Source organism: Macrotis lagotis, chromosome 7 (genome assembly GCF_037893015.1).
Source record: "Macrotis lagotis isolate mMagLag1 chromosome 7, bilby.v1.9.chrom.fasta, whole genome shotgun sequence".
In the NCBI taxonomy this organism is placed as follows: domain Eukaryota; kingdom Metazoa; phylum Chordata; class Mammalia; order Peramelemorphia; family Peramelidae; genus Macrotis; species Macrotis lagotis.
Genome location: NC_133664.1, coordinates 206854724 through 206873710, shown reverse-complemented (window position 1 = coordinate 206873710; position 18987 = coordinate 206854724). Strand labels below are relative to the sequence as shown.

The 18987-nt window shown below is 37.6% G+C and overlaps 1 protein-coding gene across 14 annotated transcripts in view; it reads left to right on the top strand.

Annotated features, from left to right (window-relative positions):
- DYRK4 (dual specificity tyrosine phosphorylation regulated kinase 4) overlaps positions 1-18987 on the top strand; it is a 123721-nt gene that overhangs the window by 99806 nt on the left and 4928 nt on the right. For 11 of the 14 annotated variants that reach the window (XM_074194600.1, XM_074194598.1, XM_074194603.1 and 8 more), the window contains 5 exons: positions 7221-7393; positions 7909-7969; positions 9120-9249; positions 12460-12629; positions 18469-18877. In XM_074194600.1, coding sequence (XP_074050701.1) covers positions 7221-7393; positions 7909-7969; positions 9120-9249; positions 12460-12629; positions 18469-18746 — 812 coding nt within the window. In that variant the 3' untranslated portion in view covers positions 18747-18877. Of the gene's footprint in view, positions 1-7220; positions 7394-7908; positions 7970-9119; positions 9250-12459; positions 12630-18468; positions 18878-18987 lie in introns of those variants that run through there. The other 3 variants (XR_012470199.1, XM_074194608.1, XM_074194605.1) reach the window with 2 other exon arrangements.

Sequence of the window (18987 nt, the reverse complement as noted above, 5' to 3'; positions counted from 1 at the left end):
TTCTCAGTCTGGCAGATGAAAGAGTGACAACAGTGTTCTCATGACTATTCTATTTACAAGAACAGCTTTGTTTAAGGTGTTTAAGAGTAAGACAGGAACCTAGTAGATAGAACTCTGGACAAAGAGATCAGAAGTACTGAGTTCATAAACTGTCTAAAACAATAAAATCTTGGGTCCCTGGACAAGTTCATTACCCTCTCAGTCTTAGTTTCATCTATCAAATGGTGATAATATAGTACTACTCTCACAGGATTATAAGGATTAGATGAGATAGCATGAATGAAAGCACTTTTATATGTTTAGATGATATATAAACATGAGCTTTTATTATTGATTATTATTACTTGATAGTTTTTCTGTAGGAACTTTAGGGACCTAGGATTAATGGAACATGTCCATCAAACTGGTGCTTAAGACATAAATACTATTTGCTGTTTCCACATATTTATGATTTCCAAAATACCTTTCCTCATAACAGTGCAGTGATGTACATAGTACATATATTATCATCATCACATCTTTGATGTGAAAAGCAAGGCACAGAGCTAGTAAATGCCTTAGTCAAGATTTAAATGGGCCTTTGCATTTCTGTGGGGGTGGGTGGACAGTAGACCAGGACAAGACCTTCTGGGCACAGATGATATTCTTCCTCCTCTGAGTTAACTGATGAAGAGCAGGAGAGGAGAGAGGTATGTATGCATGGGGAGCCCACAGCAGCCAGTGGTGCTGGCCAATAAAGGGTGCTAGTTAGCCAGGCCTGGGTCTACTGTGTACAGGTGGTAGCATGTCCTTTTCTCCAGTTTCTGACAGAGAGATGGCCTTTTTCTTCACCAAGGCTACCCTGTAGTTGCATTTGGTTTGGTCCTTCCCCATCTTCTCTTGGAGATTGCATCCTCAATAATTCTTTTGCTTTTGAATCTTTAACCCTTTTAAACAACTGATTTCTTTTCTATTGCTTTCAAACATGCCTAATCTCTTCTATCTTTTTAAAAAACTTATTAGAACCTACCATCTTCTTAAGCTATCATCCTATATCTTTCCTCCTTTTTCTAAATTGCTTGAAAAAGCTCTCTACATTTGTTTTCTCCACCTCCTTTCCTCTCACTCATTCCTCAATCTTTTGTAATCTGGCTCACGACCATATGACTCAAATGAAGCTGTTCCCTCCAAAATAATTAGTAACTTAGAATTTCTAATACCAAATTGTTTTCTGGTTCTAGGGGCAAGCCTAGAGGGAGGGGGGAGTTTCTTTAATATCTTTTTTTTTTTTTTTAGTTTTCGCAAGGCAATGGGGTTAAGTGGCTTGCCCAAGGCCACACAACTAGGTAATTATTAAGTGTCTGAGGCTGGATTTGAACTCAGATACTCCTGACTCCAGGGCCAGTACTCTATCCACTGTGCCACCTAGCCACCCCAATCTAATATCTTTAATCTCAGTGTTCTTCCTCCAAGTATCATTCAACTAGTTAATGTCAGTTAACCAGTTAACATTGATTATCTTTTACTAAGTGTTATTTGATGCAGGAATAGTAAGGATAGAAGTAAAAATATATGTTTACATACATTTACATAATAATGTTTTAATGTTTTTTTTTCCTTCACTTTTGAAGAAGACCAGACATCAGGGAGGTGATGCCATGACAAACACATGACTTGGATGTGAGTGAGGGGCTGCTGTGCTAAGTCACCAACCTCACTTTCTCCTCCAGAGCCATCTGGGTCCAGTGGTCAGATATGAATCAGCATGACTGGAGATGGCCCAGGATGCAAGGCAATCAGGATTAAGTGATTTGCCCAAGATCACATAAGCTAGTTGTCATTCTGAGGTCAGATTCAAACTTCTGTCCTCCTGACACCAAAGCCAGTGCTCTTTGCACTACATCATCTAGGAGTATATATATATATATAACCATATACATATATGCATTTTCCTGAAAATAGACCCTGGCATGATTGTTTTTTCAGAATACTCCCAATATAACCCAGCTAAGTTCATCAGATGGACACAATACATGACAGATATATTTGAATGATAAAATAATAACATTAACATATAATTAAATATAAATAAATAATATTATTTACTTTAATACTTAACATAAATTATAATATAAATTATGATTATGTATTTGTAAATATCCAAGTGGGTAGCTATGTAAACAGATACATTCTAAACTTATTGCTAAATGAACAGTTAGAGTACAGATACAACACAGGAATAATGTGTGCACTTGATAATGACTGGATGGAAAGAAAGCCCCACCTCTAATCATCACTAAGGGCAAGAAAGATAAGATTGAATGTATTTCAGGCATTTATGTTCTTGAAACAAAAAAAGCTTGGTGCGTACAAGCAGTTCTAAGGAAATAGACGAACTTAACGCAGTCATGTTTTTTTGTGAAAAGACCAAAGTGGTCCTCTAGTCTGGGATTCAGCCAGAATTCACCATGATAAAGACATGAAGAACTTCCTTGAAGAGAGAAAAATAGATCAAATAATGATTCCTGCAGGAAGCCTGTCTCCAGACATCCCCTGAAAATAATCCCTAATGCCTCTTTTGGAGCAAAAATTAATATAAGACCTGGTCTTAATTTGGAGAAAATATGGTACATATATACATTTATATATATACATACTTATATATCTATAGCTTCAAAGATATAGTTAAAGATAAATTTCCCTCCAAACTAGGGAAACACTCTCCCTTCTGATTTAGTCTTTGGGGAAAGCAGACTCAAAATGAGGACTCCCAAATATTCCACCCACCTAGTTCATTTCTAGGTGGATGAGTTGTTCCTTTACTTGAGGGATGTGGATGGGTGTCTTTAGTTGCTGGTTCAATTTACTTCTGTGCTGGCTTAAATAGGTTGTTCCTTAGAGCTAGGTATACAAATTCCAGTTGCTGGACACCTGTAGATCTTCTAATCTTTTAAACCTTACAGATATGTAACCTGGCCTATTCCTTTTTTGATATTCAATTCACCTAAGACTGGAAAAAATAAAATATAACAGAGAGAGAAATTGGCAACATCATGAGTTTAGTGCCATATGGCAGGCAGCCTGTTGGGGAGATAGTTACAACAGAACTGATATTGCTACTACTTCTACTGTTTCTCCCTCTCCAGAGACATATAGAATTCCTTATTCATTCTCACTTAAAAGCTACCAAAGAAAAGGTAGTTTGTGTGTTCAAGTAATTTGTATACTCAGTTCCAACTCAAAGTCAATTCAAAAGCTTTTCATATCATACCGAAAGTTGGTGGGAAGCCATCAAGACAATGCATATACTCTGAATCGAAAGTGGAAAGGGCCTTCCATTACACATTTTCAGAAGCAGGATTTCTTTCCCAAGTCTCCATGTGGTTTAGCAATATAGTCCAAATATTGTGCTCCAAAGACTGGGCTCTCATTGACCAGCTTCTCCCTTTTCTCTGCCCCACCTCCCAACCTCTCCCCCACATCCCATATACAATGACTATAATTATATGAATGAAAAGATGGCTTGAACTCTGAATAATGGAAAAACAAGTGAAAATCCTAGAAATTAGATAAAGAAATCTACCATCTGATCCTGACAGAGACTTGGAAAACCACTATGAAAGAATGCTGTATACATTATTATACCAGATAATTTTCTTTATCAAAAAATCTGAGGGGGGCAGCTAGGTGGCACAGTGGATAAAGCACTGGTTCTGGAGTCAGGAGTACCTGGGTTCAAATCCGGTCTCATACACTTAATAATTACCTAGCTGTGTGGCCTTGGGCAAGCCACTTAAGCCCATTTGCCTTGCAAAAACCTAAAAACAAACAAACAAACAAAAATAGGAGGGTTCAATCTGCCTGTGTGGGAAATGATGATGTAAAAACAAATGTCATTGATAAAATAAACATCTTTATTTTTTTTTTAAAAAAAGCACTCATCATAGAGAGCCTAATCATATTTCATTTTTTGACAGGACTACTAGGCTGGTAGATCAAAGGACTACTGTAAGTTATAGTTTACCCAGAGTTTTGGAAATTTTTGCTATTCCTTTGTAAAAAATGGAGTGGTATGACTAGACAATAATACAACTGATTGAATTTAGATATGGTTGAATTACTAGACCCATAGAAGAGTCACTTAGGATATATATCAACTTTTGACTTGGGAGGAAATCTCAAATGGAATGCCCAGGGGATTTGTGCTCAATGCTGTGCTGTTAACATTTTTTAATCAATGTCTTGAATAAAGTACATGTAGATTTAACAAATTGTAGGTAATTCAAAGTTGGGAGGAATATTGAATGACAATTAGGATTCAAAATATTCTTGACAGGTGAGAATGTCAGTCCAAATCCAATGAAGTAAAATTTAATAGAGATAAGTACAAAGTCTTAAAATTGAGTTTAAAAAAATGAATTTTTCAACTACAAGATAAGGGATATATGACTAACTAGTAATTCATCTAAAAATATCTGGGAGTTTTAGTGGAATTCATGTTGATAATATCACAGCAATATGCTACCTAAAAAGCTAATTCAGTCTTAGAGTACTTTTAAAAAGTCATACTAATTAACATTAAGACTTATAAAGTATCTTAATATATAGTATTTCATTTCAGCCTGTGAGGTAAATACTACAGTTATTATTATTCCCATTTTACAAATGAGGATGAGAATGATTATATCAACTTATCCACAGACTCATAGCTATTAAGTGTCTGAGGTGAGACTTAAACCTAAGTCTTTCTTATTCCAAATTCAACCCTCTATCTGCTATTCATTGTGTTTCTCTCTAGGCTATGCTGCTTCTCATGGTACTAGACTAGAGAGGTGACAAAACTATTATAGGCAAATTCATGGCATTGCAGTAATATGAGCACCTCATTTTATTTTATTAATTTTTTAGGTTTTTGCAAGGCAAATGGGGTTAAGTGACTTGCCCAAGGCTACACAGCTAGGTAATTAAGTGTCTGAGACCGGATTTGAACCCAGGCACTCCTGACTCCAAGGCCGGTGCTTTATCCACTGTGCCACCTAGCCGCCCCGAGCACCTCATTTTAGAAGGGGTATTGCTATTATGGAGAGTATCTAGGGGAGACCAGCATGGTAAAGAGTTTCAAGAACATGTCATATCACATTCAACTAAAAAAAGAATTGGAGATGTTCAGGATGGAGAAGAGAAGACTTGGAGAGGAACATAAGAGCAATTCTCAAATAGTTAAAGTAGCAATGAATAGAAATTGGAGAGGTGCATACTCTGATTTGATCTAAGGATAATAAGCATGTTGGGAGGGGGTTTGAAGAGGACTTCATAGGACATAGCAAGATGATCTATGCAATGAGTGAAAGAAGTTTTGTTGGAATAGAACTGGGAGAAGAACTGGGAGGATTTAGGAGCAGATGTTATGGGCATGTTCCTTGAATTTTACACAAAGGAGACTAAAACTAAATAGCTACAACTGAAGACCCAAGAGAATGGAAGAGAGATTTCTGTGAGATAATCTTTTGACAGAACTAAATCAATAGAAACTTTGAAAAATGAATTTTTGTAAGCTTTGTGTTAGAATCAAGGCCCCTTTGCATTGTGGAGTGTGATTCCAGGTGGTCTCTATTCAAAATCAGCTTTGGTTCCTTGTTTTTGAGCAAACTATCTTTGTGCCTTAGCTAAAGGTCTCCAAACATTTTTGATTGTGTATTCCAGGCTTGTCAAACTCAGGAGTCTGGTGGCAAGCAGTCCAAAATGCTCCTGAGTGTCACTGATACCAAATTAAAAAATGTAATTGGGAAATGTTTAGCAAAATTAAAGAAAACATACATTGCATCATAGATAATGTTAATCTATAGTTTTCTAAGTGAACATGTGGCCTACAATGATCATTTCTATTTGAATTTAATACCTCTGGTAGCCTGCATCAGATAAATATTTTGGACATCTAGCTCAAATAAGCATTTTTATTTATAATTTGCCTAATATACTAATAATTAGATATATTATACCACTTGGTTGAGAAATAGACATTTTACATAACATTTTTACTTTTGTTTATTTAAGGCAATAGGGTTAAGTAACTTGACCAAGGTCACACAGCTAAGCAGTTATTAAGTGTCTGGAACTGGATTTGAACTCAGGTCCTTCTGACTCCAGGGCTGGTGCTCTATCCATTGTACCACCTAGTTACCCCCCCCCTTTTTTACATAACATTTTTACTTTTGTTAAGAAATAGACATTTTAGGGGTGACTAGGTGGCACAGTGGATAGAGCACTGGCTTTGAAGTCAGGAGTGCCTGAGTTCAAATCCAGCCTCAGACACTTAATAATTACCTAGCTGTGTGGCCTTGGGCAAGCCACTTAACCCCATTGCCTTGAAAAAAAGAAATAGACATTTTAAAAGGGTGAGATAATTAGGAAATAGTATTTAGCACTAGAGTCAATGGGGAGGCATTGAACTTTATTGGGTAGGAGAGTGGAAAATCACTATGAATTTTATGGAGTATGGATTGTAGTGGGAAAAGACTTAGGCAGGAAAATGAATTAGGAGGCTACAGCAATAGTCTAGGAAAAAGGGTATAGGCCACTTTTGGGATGGTGACTATATGACTAGAGAGCAGGGGCAGATGTGAGAGTTGATGTAGAGGCAGAAGCAAGATTTGGCAATTCAACTGATTGGATATGTGGGATAAGTAAGAATGAAGAGTTGAAGGTGACCCTCAGGTTGTCAACCTGGATGACAACTGGAAGGATGATAGTTCCATTGGCTATAATAGGAAAGGTCAGAAGAGAGGTGGGTTTTTTGATGGAGCGGGTGGGGGTGGAAGAGGATAATTTAAAGATAACTGCAATGTAGATTTCAATCTCTCTGTGCTTGCTTATCCTACTCTATCCCACCTATATATGTTCTCATATAAAAAGGGAGTAGGCTAGACTGGGTGACCTTTGAAATCCTCTTTAGTTCTAAATCTATGATCCTATGTTCATCCTATGGGCATCTTTCTCTTCCTCCTTCATTCTTCCATCTTATCTTTTTCCTCTTCTTCCTTTCTCCTCCTTTTCTTCCTTTCCTCTTTTCCTTCACATTTAATGAATTTCAAACAACTCCAGAATAGAAGTAATTAACCAATGGAACCTTTGGAAATTCAGATTAGTCTTATTCCCTGTCAACCTGGAAGATTTCTTGAAGGAGGGTGTGAAGAAAGATCAAGAATAGTCACACAAATAGGTTCATGTCTTTCCCTCTGTAGTGTACACTTACATCCAGAGTCGTTTCTACCGTTCCCCGGAGGTGATTCTGGGCCATCCCTATGACACCGCCATTGACATGTGGAGCTTGGGCTGCATTCTGGCAGAGCTGTACACTGGCTACCCTCTTTTTGCTGGGGAGAATGAAGTAGAACAGCTGGCTTGCATTATGGAGGTGAGGCATAAAAATCAGCGGGTGGGGTTTACCATCCCCTGCACAAAGACAAACCCAGACTAAGCAGATATATACTCCCAACATCTGTCCCAGCATCAAAGGCTGAGACTTTCCCTTCTGCTCATGATCTTGAGGAGATGGGTCAGGATGGGACCTGAACCAAGAAATCAAGTTCACTCTAAAGCTTTGTTGGTCCTAGAGTTGACCCATCAGCCCCAAAATCCTGAGATAAGAGATAGCCTAGTTGTCACTCCTTGGGGGTATTTGAATCACTGAACCTCTCCTGACATCTTTGGTGATGGAGATTGTCAGGTTGAGGAATCCAAGTACACCCAAGTCATATAAGAATATGCAGCTAAGTGATCCTTTAAGATGCTCCATCTCCAGGCACCTCTCTTGAGCTGGGGCTTAGCCATTTCTTCAGAACAATATGGTAAGTGCTTATACTTGTATTCTTGACTTTATTTTTGGTAATCCCATTAAGGGTGAATGAACTCTTGTATTGTCTGTTGAAGGTGCTGGGTATACCACCACTCCACTTAATTCAGACTGCCTCCAGGAGACAGACATTCTTTGGTAAGTACCTATGCTCATTCTGCATTTCAGGGTATTTCATGGGGACCCAAGATTTAAAGGACTTTCATGAAACTTTATATTCAAATGAAATGTATTAGGTGCCTGCTATAAATAGGGCAACACTGGGACTATAAATTGCAGATTATCTTCATTGGTTGAGGGAATCTTAGGAAATAACAGGTATACCCCAAGGAAAATGTATACTCTGCTATGTGAGCCATTGGGGAAAATACAAAGACAAATAAATCATAGTCTCTGCCTTTGAACTCACAATTTCATATTCTAATTCTAGTAGTACGTAGCTGATTCTTTAAATTTCTACTGTACAGAGCAAACCCAGCTTGAATATTTTCCTCTGGAATGATTCAAGTCAGAGAGAAAGTGGGACCAGCTCACTTAGTGGCAGGAGGGGGGGGATACTAAGTAGGTCGAGCTGTGACAAATCTAAGTAGGGAAGTCCAGGACATATTTAGAGATGAATTTGACTAGGCTCTTACAAGTTGTAGATAATGATAAAACAGAGCTTGAGATTTTGTAAAATGAATTTCAAAGTCAATTGCTACAGTTTATGATACTATTGTGTATAAGGCAGTATTAAAATTATAAGTTGCAGAGCAGTGTCATTGATTGAGGGAGTCATAGGGGAATCTTAGATCTGGACCAAACACCTACTTAGGTGTAAAATAAACACATATGTATGTATGTATTCATGCATATTTTCATATACATGCATGTGTGTAAATACATAGATACACACCACTGTGAATATTCCTTGTAGACATAATGTCTGCTGGTGCGACAGAAAGGGATATTGATGGTGCAAGGGTGGTCCAGAAGTTTACTGGGTATCACTGAAAAGTTGTTACTCAAAATCTAAAGTACCCAGTGGACTCTATATGTATGTATGTTTGTGTGTGTGTATGTGTGTGTGTGTATGCTTGTACTTGTGTATTCACCTACAAATTCAAATACCTTGCTGGCATGGGTAGCAGGAGGGCAAAAAGTAGTATTTCAGCTCTAATGGAGCTTAATTAAGTCTCTGATTGACTACAGAGGATCAGGTAGCCAATTGGGAAAGAAGTTGGGAGAATGTTTTAATTGTGAGAAACATCTGCACCTGGAACTAAAAATGAATGTTGTATCTCTAAAGATTCCAAAGGTTTTCCTAAAAATATAACCAACAACAGGGGGAAAAAAAGATATCCAGACTCCAAGGATCTCACCATGGTGCTGAAAACCTATGATACCAGCTTTCTGGACTTTCTGAAAAAGTGCTTGATGTGAGTTGGTTGGCCATCTTCCCTTCAGTGTTCATCTTTAATTTTGTTATCATTGCCCTCCTTCATAGCTGGGCAAAGTGGGGGCTGGGAAATACATTTTCCCTGGCATTATGTTCAAATCCTGTTGACAGAATTTAAGGTGAGGTTTGCCAGTAGACTTTAGCCCACCTACAAAGAGCAACAGAGTTTAGGCTACCTTGTTAATTTCCCTTACCCCATTTATTTTCCAGGGTAAGGACTGTCTCATGGGTTTGGTTCTTCAAAGCTATTGGAAAGGTCACTGCAATTGTTTGACTATGACAGGAATCAAGTATCTTACTTTGAGTCTTAGAAATGAGGATTTGCCTAGCTCACCAGACATGGTGAAATGACAAATTTCCTTGTCTTGTTTTCACTGACATATGAACAGAGACTCAAATGTGAGTAGCAGCAGCTGCAGTAGCCTCAGATCACATTCATTAATGATTTGAACCATACAAAATGCTTTCCTTAAAATAATCTTGTGATAATTGATAAATGTATTATTACCCCATCTTACAGAAGAGGAACATGAGGTTCAGTAAAATTAAGTAATTGACTTACATTCATACAACTAGTACACATTGGAGATGAGATCTAAACTTCAAGTCATCTGACTCAGTGTCTAGTTCACTTTTTATTTTTGTTCTGAACCTTTGACTTCATTAGAATGAACTCCCAATGAAAAAGTTCCCTTTGCTGAAAGAGACAAGCAACTTGCCTGGTAATTATAATAATCTTAGAGTTGTTTAGTCACATAGCTAATGTGTGTGTGTGTCAGAACCCAGATCTTCCTGGCTCAAAAACTGACTCTCTATCCATGATAAAACTCTGCCTTTCTTAATTTTTTTTATTATATCATATGATTTTAATACCATCCCTCTTACCAGTAGGATGAGGTACATTCTTCTAACTATTGAACTGTGATTCGAATTCTGGAATCTCTTACTGGCTTAATCATGGACTAGACAAAAATTACATGGTTTCTCCATTTATGAAGCTTATCTTTCCTATGCATAGACTAAAGAGCTAGCCCTGCTTCTTAATTTCCTTTCAGTGAAGCTGTGTAGTAAATAAGCTTGCATTCACAAACTATAATGAAACTTCACTTAGCTAGGAGCCTGATAACCTTTACAAGCAAATGACTTTACCCCTGAACTTAAATTTCCTCATCTGTCACATGAGGGGGATGGATTAGATGAATTCCAGATTAGATTGCATTCTAGATCAAATGACAACTAAAGTTACTAAGGTGACTCTAGAAGATCTCTAGAGATCTTGGCACTCAGTATTAAAGAGCTGAAAATTTGGAAATAAGCAATCACAAAAATGTTATGAAATTCATTCATTAAAGTTCATGCAACTTGTTTTTATCAGAGACCCTTCAATCTTTCCTCTTAGCTTATTTACTCTTTTTTTCACTTTTTTTTGCAAGGCAAATGGGGTTAAGTGGCTTGCCCAAGGCCACACAGCTAGGTAATTATTAAGTATCTGAGGCTGGATTTGAACTCAGGTACTTCTGACTCCAGGGCTGGTGTCTATCCACTAGGCCACCTAGCCGCCCCTAGCCTATTTACTCTTAATTACTTTTAAATAAACCCAGTTTTTTCTAGACCAAACATCAGAAATATTGAAGTGGAAGCTGATTAAAGAAGGGTTGAAGAGCAGAGTTTCTTAACTGGGCACTATGAACTTGTTTTTTCTTAAAAATGTGATAACTGCATTTCAATAGAATTAGCTTAAATTACTATATATTTTATTCTATTTAAATGGTATAAGACAAAATTTAATATTTTAGTTTTAAAATAGTCTTCTGAGAAGGGACTAACATGATAGTAGTCCAGGGTCATTTAACCTAAGAGACTCTGAAGGCATTTTTGCATTATAGCCATATTGCAATAGCTGATAAAGATTCATAAGGATGCATCATTAATCAAAGATTGGTGGGGGAGGGAATGTATCCTGCTTTAAATTGTTTAAATTAAGAATTTTCGACAAATGGTGCAAATTTCAGTTATCTAAAAAATTCACATAGGCAGAATACCTCATTACAAATCCAGATAAATGATGAATTACTGTATACAATTCAGTACTAAAGTTAGTTTTCTATCCTAGAATATTGGCACTCGAGAAATCTTACCTGTTAATATAGTTTGGAGCACAGCTCAGTGAATTGCCTTTATACTTTTAGGTTGGGTCACATTTCACTTTTATAACTGCAAGGTTTTCTAAAATTTTAGTGGAGTTTTAAGCTTTAATAGCTTATAGAATGCTCAGTCTAGGTGATTTGATTGGAATCACCTGGTAGATGTACTAGCACTAATATTTATAGACTATAACAAAGAACTGAGAAAAGTTTGTCTGAATGAAAGTAGGTACCTGTTATTGGATGTAGGGGCAGCAACTAGAGGTGGCAGAGTAGATAGAATGCTGGGCCTGCCTTCAGACACTTACTAGTTGTGTGATCCTGAGCAAGTCACTTAACCCTGTTTGCCTCACTTTCCTCATCTGTAAAAAATGAGATGGAGAACAAAATGGCAAATCATTCAAATACCTTTGCCAAGAAAACCACAAAAATTTGGACCTGACTGAAACAACTGAACAAGAACAAATATTGGATGTAATCCCAATGCCAATACTTCCTCCTTCCCCAGAAAGTGCTTACTATCTCAAATCTTTTTACTATTAGAGTGTTCATAAAGGACTTTGCACAGCTGTTGGAAAAACAGTAAAGCTGATAGAATTTAATCTGATCTTCTCTGGTACTTAATGGATGAAATCTTTTAGATTATATGGACTCTCATGTGTAGAAATAGCTTTTACTATCTCTTTTAAATAACATATAGAGGATACTTTTATTAAAAGGCTGCAAAAAATATTTGGTCCATGTAACTAGAAGTTATTATCATATTGATTCAAGTCTAGGATCTGCTTTCCTTTTATTCCCATAAATATATGATTTATAAAAATGTAAAACCTGAATTTTTCATAACTCTGATGTTTTCAATACATACCTATTGACACATTGACTCATGTTATGAGTGGCCATATACTCTAACAGATATGGTAATCTTTATTTTACAAAGATTTCTTTCATTTTGAAAATCTGTCTTAAATTATAAGTATTTTAATATAGGCTATTTTCAAAAATTCAATGAAAAATAATTCTTTTGGGACTTTGCTGGTTTTTAGATGGGACCCTGCACTTCGAATGACTCCTGACCAGGCTCTCAAGCATGTCTGGATTCAGGAGTCAAGGAATCTTAAAGGACGGTCCAAAAACCAAAGTGTGAAGAAAACCAGTCTCAGCTTCATTGCAGAAAAGGAGAAAGTCCAGCCCCAAGCCCGTTTGGGAAAGACAGGTACAACCTTACAACTTCCTAGTTCTTTAATCCAAGAGCCTAGAGAGTCAGGCAGGAGGACTTTGGACATAAGAGTTCTGTGGGCTAAAAGTCTTTGGCTAATAGGTTCACTGAGTTCCACTTCAATAATTTCAGTCCTTTGCTATTGTCTCTTTAGTCTCTTGGTTATTCCTGTTCTGTTGCAGTCACCTACCCATAGCTCATAGTTCCAATATCTATTCCATACCTTTTCCTCTTCAGCATTTCTTTTTATTATATGAGCCACATACTCATTAATCCATTTTCAACTCTTTGAATTCTTGTTGAATGGAAACAACCTGAGGTCACCTGGGAGATCTGAATTACTTCTAACACAGTCACTTGCACTGGCTCTGGAAAATCAGCTAATCTCTTTGGGCCTGAAATTTTTTCTGGTATCACTTACCATATACCTCACAGGGTTATTAATTTTTTTTGATTTTAAAAAATTTTTAGTTTCATTTTATCTCCCTCTCTCCTTTCCTTCTTCCATCCAATGAAAAGACAAGGTTTTAATACTCATTATACATATGAAGTCATGCAAAAACATTTCCATATTAGCTGTTTTTTTTAATTAAAGGCAATGGGATTAAGTGACTTGCCCAAGGTCACACAGGTAGGCAATTATTAAGTGTCTGCTGCTGGAGTTGAACGCAGGTCCTTCTGATTCCAGGGCCAATGCTTATCCACTGTGCCACCTAGCTGCCCCCATGTTATTTTTTTAAAATAATTAAGTGAAAAAATTATGCAGCAATATGCAATCAAGAGTTCATCAATTCTCTCTCTGAAAGATCAATAGGATTTTTCAACATGAATCCTTTGGAATTTTTGTGGGGTAATGAAATCTTTCACAATTGATTATTATAATATTGCTGTTCTCTTAGCTCTGCTCATTTCACTTTGCATCATCAGCTTATATAAATGTATTTCCAGTTTTTCTGAAGCAATCTCCTTCATTTCTTTTTTTAATATTTATTTATTCTCATTTTGTACAAATGTTTTTATACATTAATAAAATATTCTTGTTTTAGAGTAAACAAAGTACCCTCTCCCCCCAAAAAATATACTTGCTTGAGTGATAAAGTAAAGGGGAGAGAGAAAAAAATTAAAATTAGAATTAAGAAAAATAATAGTAGTAATTGTAGGTATGGCCAGGTGGCACAGTGGACGGAGCACCAGCCCTGGAGCCAGGTGCACCCGAGCCCAAATCCGGCCCCGTATACCCAACATTCACTCAGCTGTATGACTTGCAAGCCACCCCAGCCCCACTGCCCTGCAAAAAGAAAAAAAGAAAAAAAAAGACCCAAAATAAAATAAAATAGTAATAATAGTAGGAGCGGCTGGGTGGCAGACAGAGAACCAGTCCTTGAGCCAGGAGCACCCAGTCCAAATCTGGCCTCAAACATCCAACTGTCACCCTGCTATGTGGCCCCAGGCAGGCCACCCAGCCCCATTTGCCCTGCCCCCCCAAAAAAAAATAATAATAATAATAAATGTGCTTCAGTCTGTGTTCCAACACCACCAGCTCTGTCACGAGTGGATCACATTCTTTATGATAAGTCCATCACAAAAGTTACTTCCATATTTTTCCACTGTTGCCATTGCTGATTACAACTCCCTACTTTCATATTTCTCCACTACCATGTACTATATTTTCTCTCTCCTTTCACTCTGACTCTGCTGTAGGGTATCTGAGTGGCGCAGCAGACAGATCCCTGGCCCTGGGGCCACGAGGCTTCGAGCCTCCCTACCACCCTTTAGGCCCAGAATCCACCTGGCCCTATGGTCTTGGGCAGGCCTTCCAATCCCAGCCCCTTGCAAGAAGTAAAAAAGAAAATGTGTTATATCTGACCACTCTCCCCCCATGGTCTAAGCTCTCCTACTTCATTCACACACCCCCTTCCCCCTGTCCCCCCATCTCCTAGATGCCTATACCCCATTGAATATATAAGCTGTTTCCTCTCCTAGCCACCTCTGATGAGAGCGAAGATTCCTTCATTCCCCCTTGCCTTCCCCCCTTCTATATCATTGCAATAGCTCATTGTAATAAAGAAAAATCTTATCATATGAAATATCTTGGCCTATTCCCCCTCTTTTTTTCTTTCTCCCATTACATTTCCCTTTTTTCTATTGCCTCCACTTTTACACCATATTTTATCTTCAAATTCAGCTTTCTCCTGTGCTTCATCTATAAAAGCTCCTTCTACCTGCTCTGTTAATTGAGAAGGTTCATATGAGTATCATCAGTGTCATTTTTCTGTACAGGAATACATGCAGTTCATCATCATTAAGTCCCTCATATTTTCCCCTTCTCCAATCTCTATGCTTCACCTGAGTCCTGTATTTGAAGATCAAACCTTCTGTTCAGCTCTGGCCATTCCAAAAGGAACATTTGAAATTCCCCTGGTTCATTGAAAGTTCATCATTTTCCCTGGAAGAGGACTTAAGTTTTGCTGGGTAGTTGATTCTCGGTTGCATTCTAAGCTCTTTTGCCTTCTTGTATTTTATATTCCAAGCCCTACAAGCTTTTAATGTAGTTGCTGCTAAGTCCTGTGAGATCCTGACTGTAGCTCCACAATATTTGAATTGTGTCCTTCTGGCTGCTTGTAATATTTTCTCTTTGACTTGGGAGTTCTGGAACTTGGCTATAATATTCCTGGGGGTTGGTTTTTTTTTTTTTTTGGATCTCTTTCTTGGAGAGATCAGTGGATTCTCTACATTTCTATTTTGCCCTCTGCTTCTAGGATATCAGGGCAATTTTCCTGTAGTAATTCTTTGAAAATGATGTCAACGCTCTTTTCCTGATCATGACTTTCAGGTATTACAATAATTTTTAAATAATCTTTCCTAAATCTGTTTTCCATATCAGTTGTTTTTTCAATGAGATGTTTCATGTTTTCTTCTAATTTTTCATTCTTTCGGTTTTGAAGTATTGAGTCCTGATTTCTTGTAAATTCAGCAATCTCCCTGAGTTCTATTCTTTGTCTGAAGGATTTGTTTTCCTCAGAGAGCTTTCTTATATCTGGCCAATTCTGCTTTTTAAAGCATTCTTCTCCTCAATAACTTTTTGAACTGTTTTATCCATTTGACCTAACCTGGTTTTTAGCATGCTATTTTCTTCAGCATTTTTTTTTTTGGATTTCCTTGACTAAGCTGCTGACTTCATTTTCATGTTTTTCCTGCATATCTCTCATTTCTTTTCCCGGTTTTTCTTCTATCTCCCTCATTTGATTTTCAAAGTCTTTTTTGAGCTCTGTCATAGCCTGAGCCCAATTTCTGTTTTCTCTTGGAGTCTTTAGATGCAGGAGCTTGTGCTTCCTCATCTTCAGACTGAGTGTTTTAATTTTTCTTGGGCTCACAGGCAAGGTATTTCTCTATGGTGTTCCTTTTTTTTTCTCTGCTTACTCATTTTCCCAGACTGAGCCTGGTTTTGGGGTGCTTCCTGAACTTTTGGGACATTCCCACAAGGCTTCTCTGTGTGAGGCTCTGTCCTCCCTCTTGGTCTGTGAATGACCATAAGCACAACCTTCTGCCACAGGGCTGAGGTGGGGGGGGCGGGGTCCTGCTGTTCTATGGTGGGGCCTAGACTGTGATCAGTATCTGAATGTGGTCAGAACCCCAGTGTCCTGTTCCAGGGGCAGAGGACAGAGCTCTGCAGTCTCTCTCTTCACTCCCCTTCCTTGGCTCAATGGGCTCATGCCTTGGGGGCTCCTTACTGGCTCTGCCAGCTTCTGTTTCCTGGATCTGGACTGCCTTGGCCATGCTGCTCGTTGTGTGCCCTGAAGGCTGGGCTTCACGTGCTCGCTCTGGCAGAGGTCCCCCTGCTGTTCCCCCAAGTTGTGCCTGGTGTTCCCTGGGGCATAAGTCAGGAAACTCCCCCACTGCTGTGAGACATGGCTCCCAATATCCTGGGGCTGCCTCCAGGAGGCTTGAAGTTCTTTTGTTCTGGTAGGCTGCCCCTCCAACCCCAGGGAGCAGAGCCTTTCTGCTCTTTTCCAGGTTACCTTGAGTAGGAGAACTGCCTCACTGGGTCTCTCTGTGGGTTCTGTCTCTCGAAAATTTAGTTAGAGTCCTTAGTTTATAAGATTTATGAGAGAGCACCTAAGAAACGATCTTCTCTTGTCACCATCTTGGCCCCGCCTCAATCTCCTTCATTTCTTGCAGCACAAAAGTAGTCCATAACAATCAAACATCATTACTTATTTATCCATTCTCCAGTTGATGAGCACTCCCCTCAGATTTTTTATCACCACAAAAAAGTTGCTCTCCTATAAATATTTTCATACATTTTCATAAATATTTTCATATATAAATTTCATACATATATAGCTTTTTCTTTTTCTTTGATCTTTTTGGAACATAGACCTAGTAATGTATTACTGATTAAAATGTACAGTTTTATACAATGTATGGACTGGCAAATTGTCTCCTGTGGGGGTTGGAGGGAGGGAAGCAAGATTGGGGAAAAAATTGTAAAACTCAAAATAAATAAAATCTTTGAAAAAAGAAAAGAAAAAAATAAGAAAAAATAGTAGTTTTACAGACCTTTGGGCATAGTTCCAAATTGTTCTCCAGAATGGTTAGACAAGTTTATAGCTTTACTAATAGTTCATTAGTACCCCTATTTTTCCACATCTTCTTCCAGTATTTATCATTTTCCTTTTCTATCATGTTAGGCAATCTAACAGGTCTGAGGTGTTACCTCTGTTATTTTAATTTTCAATTCTCTAATTAGTGATTTATTTTTTCATATGACTATTGGATGCTTTAATTTCTCCTTCAGAAAACTGCGTCTCAGGGTAATTTAAGGAAAGCTTTAGGGACTGACTAGACCTGTGATTTTATTGATATAAGAAACTGTTAGAGAGGAAAACCTGCTTTTGTAAACTTTAAGTACTTATGAAAATGATTTACTACTACTGTCACTTTTAAAGATTAAATATTATGCCAAGAAATATGCCATTTAATCTTTCATTTTAAAAGTTCAAATGATTCTAACATTGACTAGATTTTTTTCTGGATCAAAATTTCATAGTGATTTGATGAATGTCTGGAAGAGAGGTATGAGTAAAGTTTTTTTTTTTTTGGTTTTCTTTTTATTCAAGTGCCCCTGTCAAAAATCCATCGAGGGCCACATATGTATGCAGCTATTTTTATTTAGATTTTCTTCTTTTAGATTGACATAAAAATATTTTAAAATTTTTGACTTAAGCATGACACATAGACACAGAGGAAGGAGGGATATATGGTGGGGAAATGAGAGGAAGGAGGGATATATGGTGGGGAAATGAGTAAGTGTAGGAAGAGAAAATAAATAACTGTAGGCAGAGAAAAAAGTGTAGGAAGGGGGAAATATATATAATATATAATAATGTATAATATATATAATATATTATATAATAATATAAAAATATTATATTATAAAATAATATATAATAATATATATACACACACACACACACACAATAAAAGGAAACTCAGTCACAGAGATACAGAGAAGACACATTCATATCAAATAGCCTTTTAGGCCATTACTGCTAAGGACTCAAAGCTTTATTTTATTTTTTCAAAACACAGGGCACAAATATAGCTAAGTTTATAAGTACTTGTACTAAGAGGTAGAAGAAACTTGATTCTTAGGTTGTTTCTATCCCCAGTCTAGAAGTTGAACTGTCACTGCAGAATGATTATGCTATTTTTAATTAACCTCTCCACCATGATTTTCTGGTATGTGAGTACATACCACCAGGTATGTGAGTACAGGAAAGGCACACTCATATATCAACAATTTTTATTCATTTGCCTTTTATCTTTCTCTTAGCAGACAAGTCCTCTGGGACACAGATCACAGATACAACCAAAGATGGAGCCACTAATAATGATAAACATTCTGGTGAACAGCAGGTCTCCACCCAAACTTTGAGTGAAGGCAAATTGGAAGCCTCAGGGGTAACCAGTCTCTGTTTGCCACCTTTAGCAGAAGCCACAGGAAAAGCAGAGGCAAAGGAGGAATCAAAGGAGTGTACAGGCGCCGAGGGAAAACATAACAAAGGGACATCTCCCAAGAACCCTACATCCTTCTTACCACCCATTGTATGACCTTCATTGGGGATGGATTCTGTTCCTTTCCATCACTGATTTATATTAGAGACAACTCTTATATTGTGCAGTATTTCAGATTGTTGTTTTTAATTTATATAGGTTCATTAAAAAAATGTCCATTCACACAACCAGCTGGCATGATTCCTCTTGCTGGGGGTGTGATTTTCCCCTCCTCCATAAATGCATACACACACACACACACACACACACACAACCAAAGAACAACCAGGGCCAGTAT